The sequence below is a fragment of the Sphaerodactylus townsendi genome, linkage group LG04 (assembly GCF_021028975.2).
Source record: "Sphaerodactylus townsendi isolate TG3544 linkage group LG04, MPM_Stown_v2.3, whole genome shotgun sequence".
NCBI classification, from domain to species: domain Eukaryota; kingdom Metazoa; phylum Chordata; class Lepidosauria; order Squamata; family Sphaerodactylidae; genus Sphaerodactylus; species Sphaerodactylus townsendi.
Genome location: NC_059428.1, coordinates 14,096,994 through 14,114,374, shown reverse-complemented (window position 1 = coordinate 14,114,374; position 17,381 = coordinate 14,096,994). Strand labels below are relative to the sequence as shown.

At 46.3% G+C, this 17,381-nt stretch overlaps 1 protein-coding gene across 9 annotated transcripts in view; it reads left to right on the top strand.

The window, feature by feature from the left end:
* The first annotated feature begins 16,812 nt into the window (after positions 1-16,812).
* The window catches only part of PICALM (phosphatidylinositol binding clathrin assembly protein), a 102,039-nt gene continuing 101,470 nt past the window's right edge, over positions 16,813-17,381 (top strand). For 5 of the 9 annotated variants that reach the window (XR_007244247.1, XR_007244246.1, XM_048493259.1 and 2 more), the window contains exon 1: positions 16,814-17,146. Coding sequence is in view for 5 of the 9 variants with exons in the window: in XM_048493259.1 (XP_048349216.1) it covers positions 17,017-17,146 (130 nt within the window). In the remaining 4 variants the exon portion in view is untranslated. Of the gene's footprint in view, positions 17,147-17,381 lie in introns of all 9 variants that reach the window. The other 4 variants (XR_007244245.1, XM_048493256.1, XR_007244248.1 and 1 more) reach the window with 2 other exon arrangements.

Below are 17,381 nucleotides of genomic sequence, written 5' to 3'. Positions count from 1 at the left end.
GAGAGGAAGGGAAAGGAGCTTGTAAGCCACCTTGAGTCTCTTTACAGGGGAGAAAGTTGGGTTATAAATCCAAACGTCTGCTGCTACTCCCTGCCTCCTGCTCCTGCTCCTGCTCCTGCTCCTGCTCCTGCTCCTGCTCCTCCTCTTCTTCTTCTTCTTCTTCTTCTTCTTCTTCTTCTTCTTCTTCTTCTTCTTCTTCTTCTTCTTCTTCTTCTTCTTCTTCTTCTTCTTCTTCTTCTTCTTCTTCTTCTTCTTCTTCTTCTTCTTCTTCTCTTCTTCTTCTTCTTCTTCTTCTTCTTCTTCTTCTTCTTCTTCTTCTTCTTCTTCTTCTTCTTCTTCTTCTGCTGCTGCTGCTTCTTCTTCTTCTTCTTCTTCTGCTTCTGCTTCTGCTTCTGCTTCTTCTTCTGCTTCTTCCTCTTTCTCTTCTTCTTCCTCTTCCTCTTCTCCTTCTCCTCCTCCTCCTCCTCCTCTAATAATGTATAAAAAACCAACAGTTACCCCCAATCTTTCTCTCCTTCCTCCATGTTTAATTCTACTCTGTAAGGCCAGGATTATACATTCTGCTTTGGGGCTCTGTAGTGGTGTACAGGAATGGTGTCATTGATTTATTGGCCTCTTAAGGGAAATGCTTCATGCCAAGATTGCTAACAGCAATTGACATTATATACTGTACAACCTTGTAAAGATCATGTGCAGGTTCAATAGCACAGCATTTTTTCAAACTGTAACTTCCCAGGGATTTGCAAGTGTGACAATGATGAATATCGTGGTTTTCGCTGTTGTCGTAGTTGTATGTTTTGCTGAAGCGAGCTCTCCAGATAATAGTTTCTGCAAGACTTACATTCCCAGCTCCATCACTGTCAAGACTAGTGATGTACAAACAGCTCTGGAGGAGAGACAGAGGAAGGAAACCAGCAGAGGCAAGATAGACTCACCTGGAAAACAGCATGGTATGGGGGTTAGAGCAGGGCTGCCAAACATGATCCAACCTCTTGAAAAGGCTTATCTGGCCCACAAGCCAGCTCAACCACCCACCCACCGTGCTCCAAATCTGGATTGGCAAGGCTGTTGTGGGCTGGCCATTCCAGGCATCCCCAAACTGCCAGCAGAGGTAGCTCCCCACTCCAAGAGTTAATCTGAGTCGGGGAGGTCTCTCTTTGCTCACAAATCCAGACATGCTCCCGTTCCAGTTTGTCAATATCCTTCTTGAATTGCAGTGCCCAGGACTGTACACCATGTTCCAGGTGAGGTCTAATCAATTCAGAATAGAGAGATACAATTACATCCCTTGATCTAGTCCCTGTACTCTTATTTATGCAGCCCAGAATCGCATTGGCTTTCTTGGCCGCCGCATCACACTGCTGGCTGCAATGCCGTACGGAGGTATGATCAGTGGTGGGATTCAGCAGATTCGCACCATTTTGGCAGAACCGGTTGTTAAAATGGTGCTTGTAAACAATGAGTTGCTAAATTATTTGAATCCTGCCACCAGAACCAGTTGTTAAATTACTTGAATCCCACCACTGGGTATGATGCCGGAGAACCCTCCCTCCAAAGTATCCATTTTCTTCAGGGGGACTGATCTCTGTAGACTAGAGATAGATGGGCTATAATTCTAGGGGATCTCCAGGTCCTACTAGTGGCTTATGTTTCTGTCTCTGATCACTGACCTACTCAATGAATTCTAGGTGAGCCAACCAGCTGCAGAAAGCATGCAGTGTCACAGGAAACTGCCCCAACCATTGGGCACTTTGCAGCCCTGTCTCCTTTAGTCTGTGGTGGGATCCAAAAATTTTAGTAACAGGTTCCCATGGTGGTGGGATTCAAACTGTGGCATAGCGCCAATGGGGCTGGGCGGGGCACGACGAGGGAGTGGCCGGGCATTCCGGGGGCAGGGCATTCCTGGGCGGGACTGTGGCAAGGACGCAGCCGCTGCGCCGGTCCTTGGGCGGGAAATGAATGCACGCAGGTGCAGGCTGCCACGCATGCCGGTGCACCTCCTGCTAGACTGCTTCAAGTTCTGCGTGCTATTGCTGAGAGGAGGGGCGTAACTAAGGCAAAAATCACGTGGCAAAATCACCAATTAGTAACCCCCTCTCGGCACACACAAATAATTAGTAACCTACTCTTGGGAACCTGTGAGAACCTGCTGGATCCCACCTCTGCCTTTAGTGGAAGTGAGTGATGTGTTGCTTTGCATCTGGAAGGTTATAGAGTATTATGCTCCTAACACCTTCTGGAAAAATGAAATCATGAAGCGAGCAAAAAATACGGAAAGAAAGGAGAAAACCAGTGATCAAAGTGGAAAACCAAGTCCATCTGTTCCACCCTAACCACCTTAGGGGATAGTCTAAGGCAGTGATGGCGAACCTTTTCGAGACCAAGTGCCCAAATTGCAACCCCAAACCCACTTATTTATCGCAAAGTGCCAACATGGCAATTTAACTTGAATACTGAGGTTTTAGTTTTGAAAAAACGGTTGGCTCCGAGGTGTGTGTTACTCAGGAGTAAGCTTGGTGGTAGTCGGTGGCTTTGCTTTGAAGCAATCATGCAACTCTTCCAACGGGTGAATCACGACCCTAGGAGGGTTTACTCAGAAGCAAGCCCCATTGCCAGCAACTGAGCTTCCTCCCAGGTAAAGGATCGTGCTTTAGTTCTTCACATGAAAATCAGTGAAGTTTAACAGCGCTTAACAGGGTTACCTACACTGCTTCCCCAAAACTAGGTCTTAGGTTTAATACTAATAATCGAGCCCAGAGGCCCAGGCCAGGCTAGATGTGTGGGGGCGGGGGGCACTCTGTGCGTACCCACAGAGAGGGCTCTGAGTGCCACCTCTGGCTCCCGTGCCATAGGTTCGCCACCACTGGTCTAAGGTCTGCAGGGAGGCTGTGAGGATGCCCGGGGAAGGGAAAACCTTGCTTTCCCCCCAGAACTCTCTCCCTATTCAGTGTCCTTGCATCTATTCCTCCCTTCGATTTCTTCTGGCTCCTTTCCTTTTTTCCTCTCTTGGCTCTCCTGGCCTCTCTCTTTCCTCTTCTTCCCAAATCTGCCTTACCGTCCCTCCAAATTTGGGCCGCGCATTGTCAGATTGGAACAGCAACTCAAAATGCCATCCATGGGATGGCTGTAAATAAGCAAACATTTTATTTTCCCTCCTCCTCTTTCCTGATCGTTATTATTTTTATTTTTAAAAAGTCTGGCGTGGCAACCTTGTTATGCAGATTGCGGTTTATGAAATTCTGGTCAGTTTTTTAAATGTTTCAACGTGAGTTCAGGAGCCGACACCACTTTTCCACTCTCTCTCATTTTATTTTAATTTTAGAGGATTTTATGCATCTCCACCCTCAACTTTATAAAAAAAACACCCCTTACTGTACTTGGCCCTAAAGTACAGATCTTTTGATTTGCACTCAGCAGCCCATGTTCAGAATTATATATAAGGTAAGTAGATAAACACTCTAATATTCTTTTTTGAGCTACAAAAAGAAACCAGCTAAGAACTAGATGAGAAACTGAATAACTGTGGTCATATTTTTTTTCTGACTCGTAAACTTCTTTTAATAGCTGTCACAATGGGTGGAGATTAGGAACATTTTACTGGATAAGAACTGTTTCCTCTGTTCGCAATCCTGTCGGGGAAAACGGGCAGAGGAAGGGATCAGACGCCTTTCCCCTATCACTGCTATTCTGATTCAGAACATACACGCACAGCACTTGTTAACAAAATCTTAAAATACTTTGGAGACTCGCTTTTGGATCCCCAACATCTTATCTAGTGTGATCCCATGCTGGCACATAGGAAACATGATAGAGGTTCATAAAATGGTGAGTGTTAGGCAGACAAAGGGACCTTTTTCTTCATCTCTCACAAGACTTAAAGCTGGAGGTTATGCAATTAAACTGGCAGGTAGCCTCAGGAAAGACACACAAATATTTTTCCCTATCCAGTGAGCAATTGCCTTGCAGAACTGGCTCTCACCAAATGTGGCTGTTGGCTCAATGGGCATTTCTGCATGCGCTACTTATCCTGTGGCCGTTTGCTTTGCAGTTGAATTTCCACGTGGTCTTTTGCTTGCATAGCGAATTTTGATCCTTCGAAGTGTCCCTAGTCGAACTACTCCTCCAACAATTCCCCCTCTCACCACTTCCTTGTTGTTTCCAGGCAACTTCCATTTGGGGAGGTCGTCTGACACCTTGAGCCTGAGCCTGAGCTTCCCTTGAAGTTCCATCCACAAGGAAAACATTGAAGTGGCTTTTTGCTTTATGCTCTACATTATCCTGAAAACGTGCTTGAAATGTGCTTGGGAAACGTTTCAGAAAGGGCAGGGTGCCACACCGGTCGGAAGCCCAGCAGAAATAAAACTGATACGACATCCCAGTGTGCACCGCCCAATGAGGGGTGGCATGCAAGGGAGGGGAGGGGGCCCGGCATCTGGACATGGCCCACCCACCCTAGCGGAGGGAGAGGAAGGGGAGGGAGTGAGGGGTGTCATGCAAGGGAGGGGAGGGAAGGGGCATCTGGACATGGCCCACCCACCTTAACAGAGGGAGGGGGAGGAGAAGAAGTGAGGGGTGTCATGCAAGGGGAGGGAGTGAGGGATGTCTTGCAAGGGAGGGGAGGGGGCCCACCATCTGGACATGGCCCACCCACCCTAGCGGAGGGAGGGGGAGGGGAAGGAGTGAGGGGTGTCATGCAAGGGAAGGGGAGGGAGTGAGGGGTGGCATGCAAGGGAGGGGAGGGAAGGGGAGAGGGTCCGCCATCTGGACATGGCCCACCCACCCTAGGGGAGGAAGGGGAAGGGAGTGAGGGGTGTCATGCAAGGGAGGGGAGGGGAGGGGGTCCGCCATCTGGACATGGCCCACCCACCCTAGCGGAGGGAGGGGGAGGGGAAGGAGTGAGGGGTGTCATGCAAGGGAAGGGGAGGGAGTGAGGGAGGTTATCTGACTTTTTTTGGGTTGCTGTCTTTGGTCTGGCATTACTTTACTAAACCGTGTCATTTCATGTCAGTTTCAAGGATCTATCGCTGCAGAGCTAGACTTTCAGCATTAGAAAAAAGCCCTTCTGATTGTTCTGAAATAGTGACTTGAACAGTAGAAAGAACTGCTGGAGTGAGGGTGGGGGAAGCTGGGGAGAATCGAGAAAACAACAGCAAAAACACAATACCCCTGTCTGGCTCTAATATCGAGAAAACCCCAAGATAGTTTCATGCATATGGATCTTCTTTGCTTTCCCTGCAAGGGGCAAGAAACAGTCGCACTTCCAGAGCTTTCGCAAACCGTGGGGATTCTCTGATCTGAGAACGCGGTGCGTTCTGGAGAGAGGGAAACATGTGCATAACGGAGAACCCAACCCAAAGGGAATGTATGCTCAATGTGAAAGGAACCACAAGTGTGTAAATGGCCATTAATTCAAGTCCAAATTGCACAAGATGTTGCAACTGTATGTTTGGAACTCCATATGTGTTATTTGGCCTTTGAAAAGCAGGGGCAAAACAGGAGTGAGTGGTCAAGGCGACATCTCTAGCAGAAGGGTTAATTCTACTCCCACTCCCACCCTTTTTGCTTCTTGAAAAAGTCCTGTCTCCCTGCTGCACAAAGTTCTGTTGGGAAAAAAGACAGACATCTCCACCAGACAGACATAGAACCAGGGGGCATATATTGAAAATGCTGGGGGGAAGAATTAGGACTAGGAGGTGGTGATGGCTACTAACCTAGATAGCTTTAAAAGGGGCTTGGACAGATTTATGGAGGAGAAGTCGATCTATGGCTACCAATCTTGATCCTCCTTGATCTGAGGTTGCAAATGCCTTAGCAGACCAGGTGCTCGGGAACAGCAGCCGCAGAAGGCCATTGCTTTCACATCCTGCCTGTGAGCTCCCAAAGGCACCTGGTGGGCCACTGTGAGTAGCAGAGTGCTGGACTAGATGGACTCTGGTCTGATCCAGCTGGCTTGTTCTTATGTTCTTATCTGGAGTGGAGCCTGTCCCTTTTTTTTTCTAATTGAGATTAAAAGCAGTCATTTTGTTGCTTTCAGGAGAGTTAACCCTGTGTTACACCAGCATTGTTGCCTCAATCCATATAATCTCTGCCCCATTCCTCATCCAGCCCCCCTCCACCACAAGCTGCTTTTTGAAGCTGAATTAACAAGTTTGGAGTTCTGATCTCAGAACTGGCTCTCAGTTAAAAACAGATTAGACAAATTCACAGAGGACCGGTGTGTCAAAAGCGCTGAAAGCGACAAACTGCAGACAGAAGATGGCTTCTCTTCAAATCAGAATTCTGGCCTTTTGGTCTGATCGGATAGGTTTTGGGGGCTCCCCCCCCCATTTGAACAAGTTTATTAACGTCATGTGTTTCACTATCGTTTTACTGTGATCCAACTGGTCTGTTTTGAAGGAATGCTCCGTTTACCCTGTGACAAGGCCAAAGTACTCAGTTATGTCGGTTCTATTTTTCAAAAATGGTTTTGGTTAAAATTTCTTTCATCTGCCAATAATTATATTGTTTTAATGTTCTCTTTCCCATGAACTTGGGACACTTTGTACGTCTGCTGATGACCAAGACAGCCTGGCCTGTCTTCAGTTATGTCAGTTGGAATAAAGAAGACCTTTGGCAACACTGTTTTTAATCTCTTTATAATACACTGTAGAAGATTCAGAACCAGTAAGTAAATCTATAGCATCGAACTAGCCAAGCTTTGGAAAACACCGAATCTACCTTCTCTTACGGATTGGTATTCAAAATTATGGATTTATATGGACTTAGATATATTAACTGGACAACTGCAACACAAAGACACTCAAAATCATTGGAAACCAGTGAAGGACTTTTTTGAGACAAACTTTCAAGAAAACTAGAAGATCAGCGTCAAATGGTTTTGTTGTGTGTATATATGTTTATTCCTTTCCTGCATTACCAATTTGGTACAAGGCATGTAAATAAAGAAAAAAATTAATTAGTTATAAGAATTAACAAGTTATGATAAGATAGGCTAGTATTGAGTATATGATTTAACTTAGAGAAATATATCAACGATCGGACGAAGTTCAAGTCTAAAGGTTGTAAGTAAGGTTTGTAGATTAAGACAATTCCCAAGTAGGGGAATATATTATAAATTTTTTCTTAACTGTTTATTTTAAACAACACTGTAACCGTAGATGCTGATGTAAAATTTGTAAACTCAATAAATATTATTTTTTTAAAAAAGAAGATTTATCTTTGGTCATCATAGTGGTGAACCATAGTAATGAACCATACTATGCCATCTTTGCTCTGTGGTAGTCATAACTTATCAGAGAATAAAAGTACAAGCCTCAAAACTATCTACTGGCTTCAAAACAATAGTTGGGAGTTGCAGTGAAGAAGAGTTTGGATTTATATCCTGCCTTTCCCTCCTATCAGGAGACTCAAGGCAGCTTACGAACTATTTTCCCTTCCTCTCCCCACAACAGACTCCTTGTGAAGTACATGGGGCTGAGAGAGTTCAGAGAGAACTGTGACTAGCCCAAGGTCACCCAGCAGGAATGTAGAAGTGCAGAGACAAATCCAGTTCACCAGATAAGTGTCCTCGTTCTCCAGACTAGAATCTACCTGCTCTTAATCACTACACCTCGCTGGCTCTCAAAAATGTGTCAAAAATGAAGGGAATGTCCAGGCTTACGTTGGGTCCAAAAACCCATCCAGTATTCTACAAACAATGTAATCTAAGGTTGCTTATGGCAGGTGCAGCTCATCAAGAAATGAAGACAGGAGTCCCAAAACTGGCCACCCTCCTCAGGATGAAGATGGGACAAAGGCATTGCACAGATAGGGAGAGTGGAAAATATACCCCTCCTTTATGACCAAAAAGGGGATTAAGAACTTCCTTATGCTATCAGAGTCTTCCGCACATGCAAAATAATGCATTTTCAAACCACTTTCACATCTGTTTGCAAGCGGATTTTGCTATTCCGCACAGCTTCAGAGAGCACTGAAAGCAGTTTGAAAGTGCATTATTCTGCATGTGCGGAATGAGACAGAGTGTTGGTGTTTATTTTGCCATCAAGTCACAGCTTCTAGTGGGGTTTTCAAGGCAAGAAACACACAGTGATGGCTTGCCATTGCCTGCCTCTGCTTAGTCACCTCGGACTTCCCCTGTGAGGTGGGTGGGGCTGAGAGAGCTCCGAAGAACTGTGACTAGCCCAAGGTCACCCAGCTGGCATGTGTTGGAGTGCACAAGCTAATCTGGTTCCCCAGAGAAGCCTCCCCAGCTCAAACTCAGTTCTCCAGATTAGTGCGCACCTGTTCTTAACCACTACACCAGGTTGGCTCTCAAAGCATCCATTCTCTCCAGGAAACTGATGTTTGGAGTCTGGAAATCAGCTGAAATTTTGCCCCATGTGGAGGGACTCTAACTGGAGGTGAAACGGCTTTTCTGGAGGTGAAATGGCTCTAGCTCAAATGTACAGGCAACTTACAAAAGAAATATTTGTTCTGATGGGGCATATAGCATTTAGCCCTCTTTCCCTGTACCCTGGTCTTGATCCAAAGCCAAGCTCTGCGTTGCTATTTAGAAAGGAAGAAATGCTTAGGAACTCTGTTGATAAAATTCCCCAGCCTCTCATGCGATTTGCCTCTAAGAGAACACCCAGCGTGCTGCTTCCTTTCTGCTCCCCACCCATAACTGCCTTTCCAGACAAAGCCCGTTGCTGGATGCATTCATGTTGCTGCAGCTATTTTATAAGAATGTGCTGATCTGTCGTGAGACGGGGAAGCATCTGTTCATTTTTCTTAAGTTTTTAAAAATAGAAATTTAGGGTCAGTTTAACAGCAACGTGTGCTTAGGAAGCAAATGCGTGACCAGCTGACACAGGATAAACGAACGCAAAATACAGCAAGGAAAAATAAGACTTCCACATCGTTAGATCTGGTGAGGGTGGGCAGTTTGTGGGGTATCAGGTGGTTATTCTTGGTGTGAGGAATTCCGTGAAATTCCCTGAAAAGTACCGGCACATCCGTAGTCCTGCAGAAACTTTGGCTGTCATAGATGTCTCATAGGCTCCTTCCGCACATGCAGAATAAGGCACTTTGAAGCTGTGCAGAATACAAAATCCACTTTTAAACAAGTGTAAAAGTGCGTTGAAAGTGCATTATTCTGCATGTGCAGAAGGGGTCTTAGCTTCCCCCTCACCCACAGAACCCTAGTTTGTGTTGTTCCATGCCTTGCCAAGATTGGATTGGACACCACTTCTAGGTCCCTCTTTTTTCTTATCTTCCTGCATTTTTTTAGTGTGTGGTTTCTGCTTCATTCCAGCATCGCTTCTGAGTTCAAGCAGCTCTATTTATAGCCTCCTTTTTCTTCCATTGTTGACCCAAGGTGGCATTTCCCAGGATCCCGTGATGAGTTTGTGGCTCAGGGGGATTTCAACCCTGGCGATCCAAGACTGATGCTCTAACCTTTATCCTTCTCTTGCTGTCTAGTTGCTGTAGGGATAAAATGTAGGGCATGTTCCCACTCTCAGCTCTTTGGAGAAGCAGTGACATAAAAAGTATGTGTGTACTGAAATGTAATGGGGGTAGAAGCACATCCTACAGTTTAATGGCTCTCTCCTTAATTTGCAAAGTGCTTTTCAGTCTAATAATTGCACTGTCACTCACAAGAACTTTATCAATAGGGTTGCCAGCTCCAGGTTGGGAAACACCTAGAGAAGTGATGGCGAACCTTTTTGAGACCGAGTGCCCAAATAGCAACCCAAAACCTACTTATTTACCGCAAAGTGCCAAAGCAAGAATTTAACCTGAATAACTCTTGAGCAGGGGCCAGCCTGCTGTAGCCTCCAGCAAGTCCCACATGAGCCACTCTGCGCCCCTCTAGCATCTCTGCTGCCTCTGCACACACACACACACCCCGGGCAGCACAGGCACCAAGCCCTCCAGCCGAGTCCTCCCTGCTCGCTGAGGTACACGCACATCAAGTCCAGAGGCCCAGGCCAGCCTAGATGTGTGGGTGGGGGCAATCCCCCCCCCACATGACGAACTCTGTGCGTGCGTGCCCACAGAGAGGGCTCTGATTCCACCTCTGGCACCACCACTGACCTAGAGATTTTGTGAAGTCTGAGAAGGGCAGGGTTGAGAAACGGCCTTGATACAATATAATGCCAAAGAGTCCACCCTCCAAAGCAATCATGTTATCTAGGGGAACAGATCCAGAATTAGTTAATTCTGAGAAATCTCCAATCCCACCTTGAGGCCAGCAACCCTACATATCTGGGAGTTCACTAATATTTGCATTTTACAAATAAAGCACGAAAAGGCTGAGAAGGCGACTAGACCTGGCCAGAACCACACAGACTGTAGCAGATCTGTGATCTGGGCACTGCACTGCACTGGCTGCCAGTTGAATTCTGGATCATCTTCAAGGTTTTGATGTTATCCTTTAAGGCCTTTGTTACCACGCTGCCTGGGTAACTTTATTTCCCCAGAACTGCCAGCTCTCAACAGCGCAGAGGAACAGAAACAGGACCCAACACAGCGAGAATATTAAGAAATAAAAATGAGTTTATTGAGATGCTGACCTATGTGTCAGTACCTCCACACCATGGCAACTGGAACTGCCTAGCAGCTGTGGCAACACCCTAGAAATTATTAATTTTCCAGCCCCGGAGTCCGAGGGAAATATAAAACAGCCGCACCATTCATTTACAGATACATAGCAGTCAATTAGAGTCCGGAGGGCAGTCCCTTCCTGAATCTTGAAGGCAGAAACGGGCTTTGGTATGACGAGGCATTGCATGGAAGAAATACGAGTCTTTGCTTTTGGGGCCAGTAATCGAAACCTAACCTAAGGCACCCTTATCTGCCTGCTGGTGGGATTAGGCAGATTGAGGTGCTTCTTCTGGGGTCCCTTTTGTCAACGTCCATCCATGGTTTTAGCAAATGAAAGGGACATGCCCAGATGAAGCAGGGGTGGATTCCTGCCTTGAGCAAAGGAGGTTCCATGCAGACACACAATGCAAGATAGCTTATAATCTTTATCTTTCACTCTTAAATTACAGCAGTAAGGTTCCTAAATTTTAACTTTGGCTACAGAAATAAAACATAGTTCCATCTTTATCTAAAAGCAAGATCAGAAATGGAATAAAATCACTTCTGACTCCGCTATCACCTTGAACGGACAGGGACCTTCGTATCTTCAGGACTGCATCTCCCCATACTGCTCACGGAGGGCATTTTTCTCCTCCAGTAGTAACTTTCTGGTGATTCCTGGCCCCAAGGTGAGGGTGGGGAACAGTCTGCAGTGGGCATTCGGCCTCAGAGACAGCTGTGAGGGCGAGGGAAGTCACTGAATTGCCAGTTTTGTTATCCCAACTGGGTTATGATTGCGACGATGTCCTGTAGCTCATACCGAAGAGCTGCCTGCAGAGATCAGCTGGGAAAGCACGCTTGCCTGAGAATTTATTAGGCATTGAAGAAGAAAAGCCAAGGAACATAATAAGACATGGGAGATGAGCAGGAGCCAACAAAGTAATCTGGAAACAGGCTTGGGCCTGGCTACAGCAACAGCTGAGGATAATAGATAATAAGGGCAGATTTTTATTCCATTTTTCTGTGAACAGATGGGAGCCAAGCAAGGATCTGCCTGGAAAGTTCTAGAAGGGTCTGTTTCAGTAGCATCTTAATTTTTTCCAAGGCACCGACCACCCACATGTCGTCATCCAGATGTCCCGAGAAAACTTTCCAACAGTTTCATCCTTTGTTGTACAGTTTTCGGCATCAAGCAATGAAATGCCCCCCCTCCCCTTTTTCAACACGTCAGGACCACAAAAATGTGCACGCAAAAATAAGTCACTTAAAGGCAACGTTGGATCGCTTAAACTCCTAGTGGGATGACTCACGCCCTGCAAGTCTACATGCAATGGTTATGGTTACACGCTCATCATGTGGTATGTATTAGAGCTTGTATATAGTTTTAATGTGATTGTTTAGCCCGTCTTGATGGTCCTGGGACTTTAAAAGAAGACTCCAGCATGAAGCGGGGTGGGGAAATAAAATTCTTTCACACTGCCTCCCAAGGATTTAATAAGGATTTGGGATTCTTCAAGTGTTAATTACATAAGTAAAACTAGGAAAGTTCATGTGGTGGAAATGTGGCCACAATGAAGACTTTGAATCAAACTCAGTTCCCAAAAGAGTTTGAATCAAACTCAGTTCCCAAAACTCAGTTCCCAAAAGGGGCTGATTTAAGCTTGAACTGTGGCTTATAGGGGCAAGGCGGCTTCCTCCCCGTGCCATTTTCGAACCTGAAAGGGCCCCAGAGCCCTACTGAGGAAACTTAAATGTACTGATGGGCTACATGTAGGTTTCCCCAACACGGCAAACAGAAGAGTTGGTTTTTATACCTTGTTTTTTCTCAAACTTTAAAGAGTCTCAAAGTGGTTTACAATCACAATCCCTTCCTTTCCCCACACCAGACACCTTGTGAGGTAGACGGGGCTAAGAGAGTTGCAAGAAAACTACAACAGGCCCAAGGTCACCCAGTGGGCTTCAAGTGAAGGAGTGGGGAAATAAACCCATTTCACCAGATAAGAGTCCACCACTCATGTGGAAGAGTGGGAAATAAAATCTGGTTATCCAGATGTTTGCTCTCTGAGTCATTTTATGTTGGCAAATAGTGCAGTGGGGCTGGCTTAAACCCTTTCCTCCCACGGATGGTCATTCTGATCCAAATCAAGTTCCAACATGTCAGTTTCCCCGTTCGGACAATAACTCACTTGATGCGTTCAAGAATTTTATTGAAGATATGAGAAAGACAGCAAAACGCTGTTCTGGCGAATTGGCGCCAGAACAGTTGATAATATGATGCAGCAATTCCCAACCCCTCGCATTGTTACCGCCAGGAAAATAAACAAAATATTTTCCTGAAGTCAGGTTGCCTGGCTACACTGGCTCCATGCCCGGATGCGGAGACTTGTGTGGTTCAGAAGCCTTCATAAGGTTCACAAAGAACGTATTTGTATGTTTGCACCAATGCTACATGATTTCCCTTGTGTTTGTGTCATTCTAGGATGCAATAAAAGCCCTTTTAGTTGAGTTTATGCCTGCAGTTTAGGATTTTAGCTTAACAAGGTTCTTCAGCTAGGTTAAGGTTCTACTAGTTTTAAGCGAGCCCTGCCAATAGGTATATGTACAGTCTTGCCTAAAAGTATAAGTATGTGTGTTTGTCCTTAAGGTTTCCCTAATGTTTAAGTTAGAAATGTTATTTTTGAAATTTGTGTCTGATAGTAAAAGCAATAGCCAGTTAAGGTCTGATATTAAGGGACAAGGAAGTTGGCTCTGGAATGTAGCTCACACCAACGCCCAGCCGACCCTTTGATAAGGACAACGACCCTCTTTGGATTTACAAATCGAATCTGCTGCCAGCACCCAAAGGTCACCCAGCCGTTGGAAGACGTGCAGGAACCACCATTGGACAGTTTGAACTTTCCTTTTGTTACAGCAAAGCAAGGCGGGAGCCTTAGGGCATCACTGAAAGGTGCAGCCACCTGATAGGAGATAGCTGGGTGTGGCAGTAAGCCCATCTGGATTTTGCGGACAATAGACGCTATCTGCTTTCCCTTTAGGACCATTGCAAAATCCCGCGGGAAGACGCCTGGCAGTGAGATTTGGGTTTCCCATTCAGAAAAGTGTAATTGTATCCTGTTTGTAAACTGTTTGGTTTCATGATTGGTGTTCTGGGTGAGGGACTTGCCCCCTCTCCTCCCCTTTGCCCCTTTTGAAGTTTGGGAATAAAAGTTCTTGCACTGCGTTGCAAGAGGGCAATTCTCTCCTGACCGAGCTGTGACCACCACCTGCAATAAAATCCTTTTGCTTTGAAGAAACGCCTGCTTCCTGCGCCTCATTAAGTTGCTGAGCTGAAATCACTTATTGTTACCTGGCAAATCGCGGTAACAACATGTGAACCAATACAGCAGAAACAGTCCAATCTGAAGTCTTGACCCAGCTCAGAGCTTCAAGGCCAAGGAAACAGATAAGCCGCACCTGCAAACGCTAAAGCTCTCCCCGGCAATTCCCTCCTCCCAGCAATAGCATCCTGATACAACACCTCTGGCAAGAGTTCCCAGCATGGAACTCTGGACACAGGTCTATTGACAAGTCCACCTCATATAAATCAGTGCTCAGTTTTGCACGGTCTCAAGTATTTGTTTTTCAATTAGAATCTCCATGGACCAATGTTAAATTTACAAACCACTGTATGTATTCAGAATTAATTGTGACAGAGTCTTTAGTGTGCACACTTGCTTAAGAATGTAAAACTGTTGCATCAGGTCAAAGTCTATCTAGCAAATAGGTGCTGGCGGGAAATCAGTTTGTGGTCAACCAGGGACCCACAGTCTTCCTTATGTTAAGTAGACATTCTATATACGTTAAGATGACGTAATCAGAGCACTGGGGGGAACAACCAAACCTGAATGAAGGCAACAAAACCCCAAAGGAAGTTCCCCAATACCGTTGTAATTGCAGTGATTGGAAAATACAACACTCAGCAATTCTGTTTATAGATACAATCCAAAGGGTAATCAGTTCATGCAACGGGGGGGGGGGGGGGTGACTTGCTATTGCTTATCTCACCTTATGCTGAACTTGCTTTAACATTTTGACTATCTAACTAGTGGGAAAAGTCTCACACTCACGCTGAATCCATTTATTATCTTTTGGACTGGCTCATTCTCTGATTGCATTAATTACATATGAAGTAGGGCCTTTATTGACATTCCAGAGTATCTAATAAAGTGAGCTGCCACTCATGAAAGTTAATGCTAATTTTTTAAAGGGCTTGGGAAACAAGGAGAGGGGGGAACTGCCTGATCCTCCAGATCCTCCACGTGGGGTTCAGCTAGCTGAGCCCCGCATAGAGAACTATGGTCCCTTCTGTTTCTCAAAAAGGGGGAGAAAGAGCCTGATCCTGCAGATGTTGTCTCACAATTGGCCCGCCACCAACAGCTGTCTAGAGCCCGCTGTATCACTTAACACAACAAGCTTTGCTGTTAATTTCAGTATAAACTTCCATTATTATGCTTCAGCAGTAGATTCAGACAACCAGGAACCTCCAAGGACTAGCAGGAGGGCATTTTATTTCCCCCTCCCTCACTATTTCTTCTTTCCCTTGCCTGAAAGCCACCATAGTCTCTCTCTTCTTATCTGTTTCCTTCTCTCTTTCCCACCCAACAGCCAACTACCTTTACTGGCCCATCTGTGTTCAGTCCCACCTGCCCAGCCCAGCCTATACCTAAGAATATCACACTTGTGTGATGTGAGCTGCTTAACCAAGTCCACTTGCATAGTAGGGAACCTTCAAGGAATTGGGGGAGAACATCACTTTCTTCTGTATCCCACTCCTTCACATTATTTTTCCTTTCCCTCCTCCTGGCAACCTCCATGTATTCTTCCCTTTCCCTGCTTCATTCATTCCTTCTCAGCTATCTGCCAGACTACCTTTTAACAGCCTCCCACCTTCAGCTATATTTATTACTTATTTAATTCATTTATATACCACCCTTTTCCACAGTGGGGACCAAAGCACCTTACATTATTCTCTTTTCTTCCTTTTCATCCTCACAGCCCTGTGAGGTAGGTTAGGCTACTTTTGGTAGAAAAACAGTAAGACAGAAAGTTATGTCAGAGCGTATTATATGACCCCTTCCTGGAGAAGTGATGATGATATAAAGCCGCTGATATTAGGGAAAAGAGATGTAAAATTATGCATCAATTACTTTTAAGCCTACTGAGTCTTACTAGGATTTATCGAACTGTACTGTACAAGTCCCTTCTGGTTTTATGGTGAAATTAAAACTGATTATTTTATACATCTGGTGGTAAAAGTGTCCAAAAAAAGGATTTTGGAAGATGGTTGCCAAGGTGGTTTCTGTGCAGTTGGACATAAAAAGTCCAAGGAAAAGTAGTTATTCTTGCTTTTGTAATATCAGTTCCAGAGGACTGCCCATAGCCCTTTATATACTTACAACTAAGTCAACATCTGCCAAGGCTGGAAAATCCAAGATGCTCCCTGAGGAGGTTTGGACAAAAGAAATCTAGGTTTTAATACCAGCAGAGATGAAATAATGTAAAGGAAATGACTCAGAAATTGAGTTTAGTTCCTACTGGAATAGAAGCGTCACCATTAATAAAAAAAAGTTTTAAAACTGAAATGGTTCCCTAATACAGAGCCCTACGGGGATGGGGCGGTATAATAAATCGAAATAAATAAATAAATAAATAAATAAATAAATTTTGTGAAATTGGAGGTGTTGTAATACTCAGGAACTGTATGTATTGTGGCAGTTTCCCATATTATGTATTTTATTATTATATATTATTATTAGTAATTATTATTATTATGGGAAAAATAATAAGTCAACCAACAGGTAGGCGCTGCCTCCCCAAGTGGCGGGAAAACAGCGTGGCTAAAATTCTCCTTACAAACCAAACAGCCCTTGGAAGGCACTTCCCTCCCCGTCCCGCACTGGTGACGTAAGGCCGCCGCCGCTGCTCACGAGAGCACGAACACCGGGAAAGGGGGCGGGGAGAAAGGTCACGCGACGGCTTTCGTCACCACCCTCGTCCTCGCTGCGCGCACAGAGAAGGGAGCGGCGGCGGGAGGTCACGTGGCACGGGCGTCACGCGGGAGGGCGCGGCGTATCACGTGGCAGGGGGAGGCGGGGAAGGACGCCCCGAGCCCGCCTTATGGGAGGCAGCCTCGCCGTCACGTGATCCAAAGAGCCGAGGCGGCGCTGGGAGGGCGGGGCGCCGTCGGCCGCCATTTTCCTGCGGCGGGGCGGCCAGCTGTGTGTGTGAGGCGGCGCCGGAGGAGGAGGGACCGACCCTTCCCGGGTGACGGGCCCGGTTCTTCCCCAGGGCGGCAGGTCCAGGCCCGGCAGGCGGGGTGGGGTCCAACCGGGGCCGCCCTCTCCTTTCCTTCCCATCCCTTCCCCAGGCGAGCATCATCATCGGCGGCGGCTGCCGGGCTCCGAGTCGGGCACCATGTCTGGGCAGAGCATCACCGACCGCATCACGGCGGCGCAGCACAGCGTGACCGGCTCGGCCGTCTCCAAGACCGTCTGCAAGGCCACCACGCACGAGGTGATGGGCCCCAAGAAGAAGCACCTGGACTGTGAGTCGCCACGAGCCTCTTCGGGCCCCGTTTCCTCCTCTTCCTCCGAGCAGGTTTTCTCTCCCCCCCCTTGGAAGACTCCCCCCTCCCCCCCTCTATCTCATGTAATTACCTGCAGCGTCCTCCGCCCCCTCTAAGCCCTGTTCTGACGTTCCCGTGAACGCGTGTACACTTGGGTCCTACTGACCTTAATGGATTTCCCTACACGGAAAACGAATTCATTTATAGCCATTGC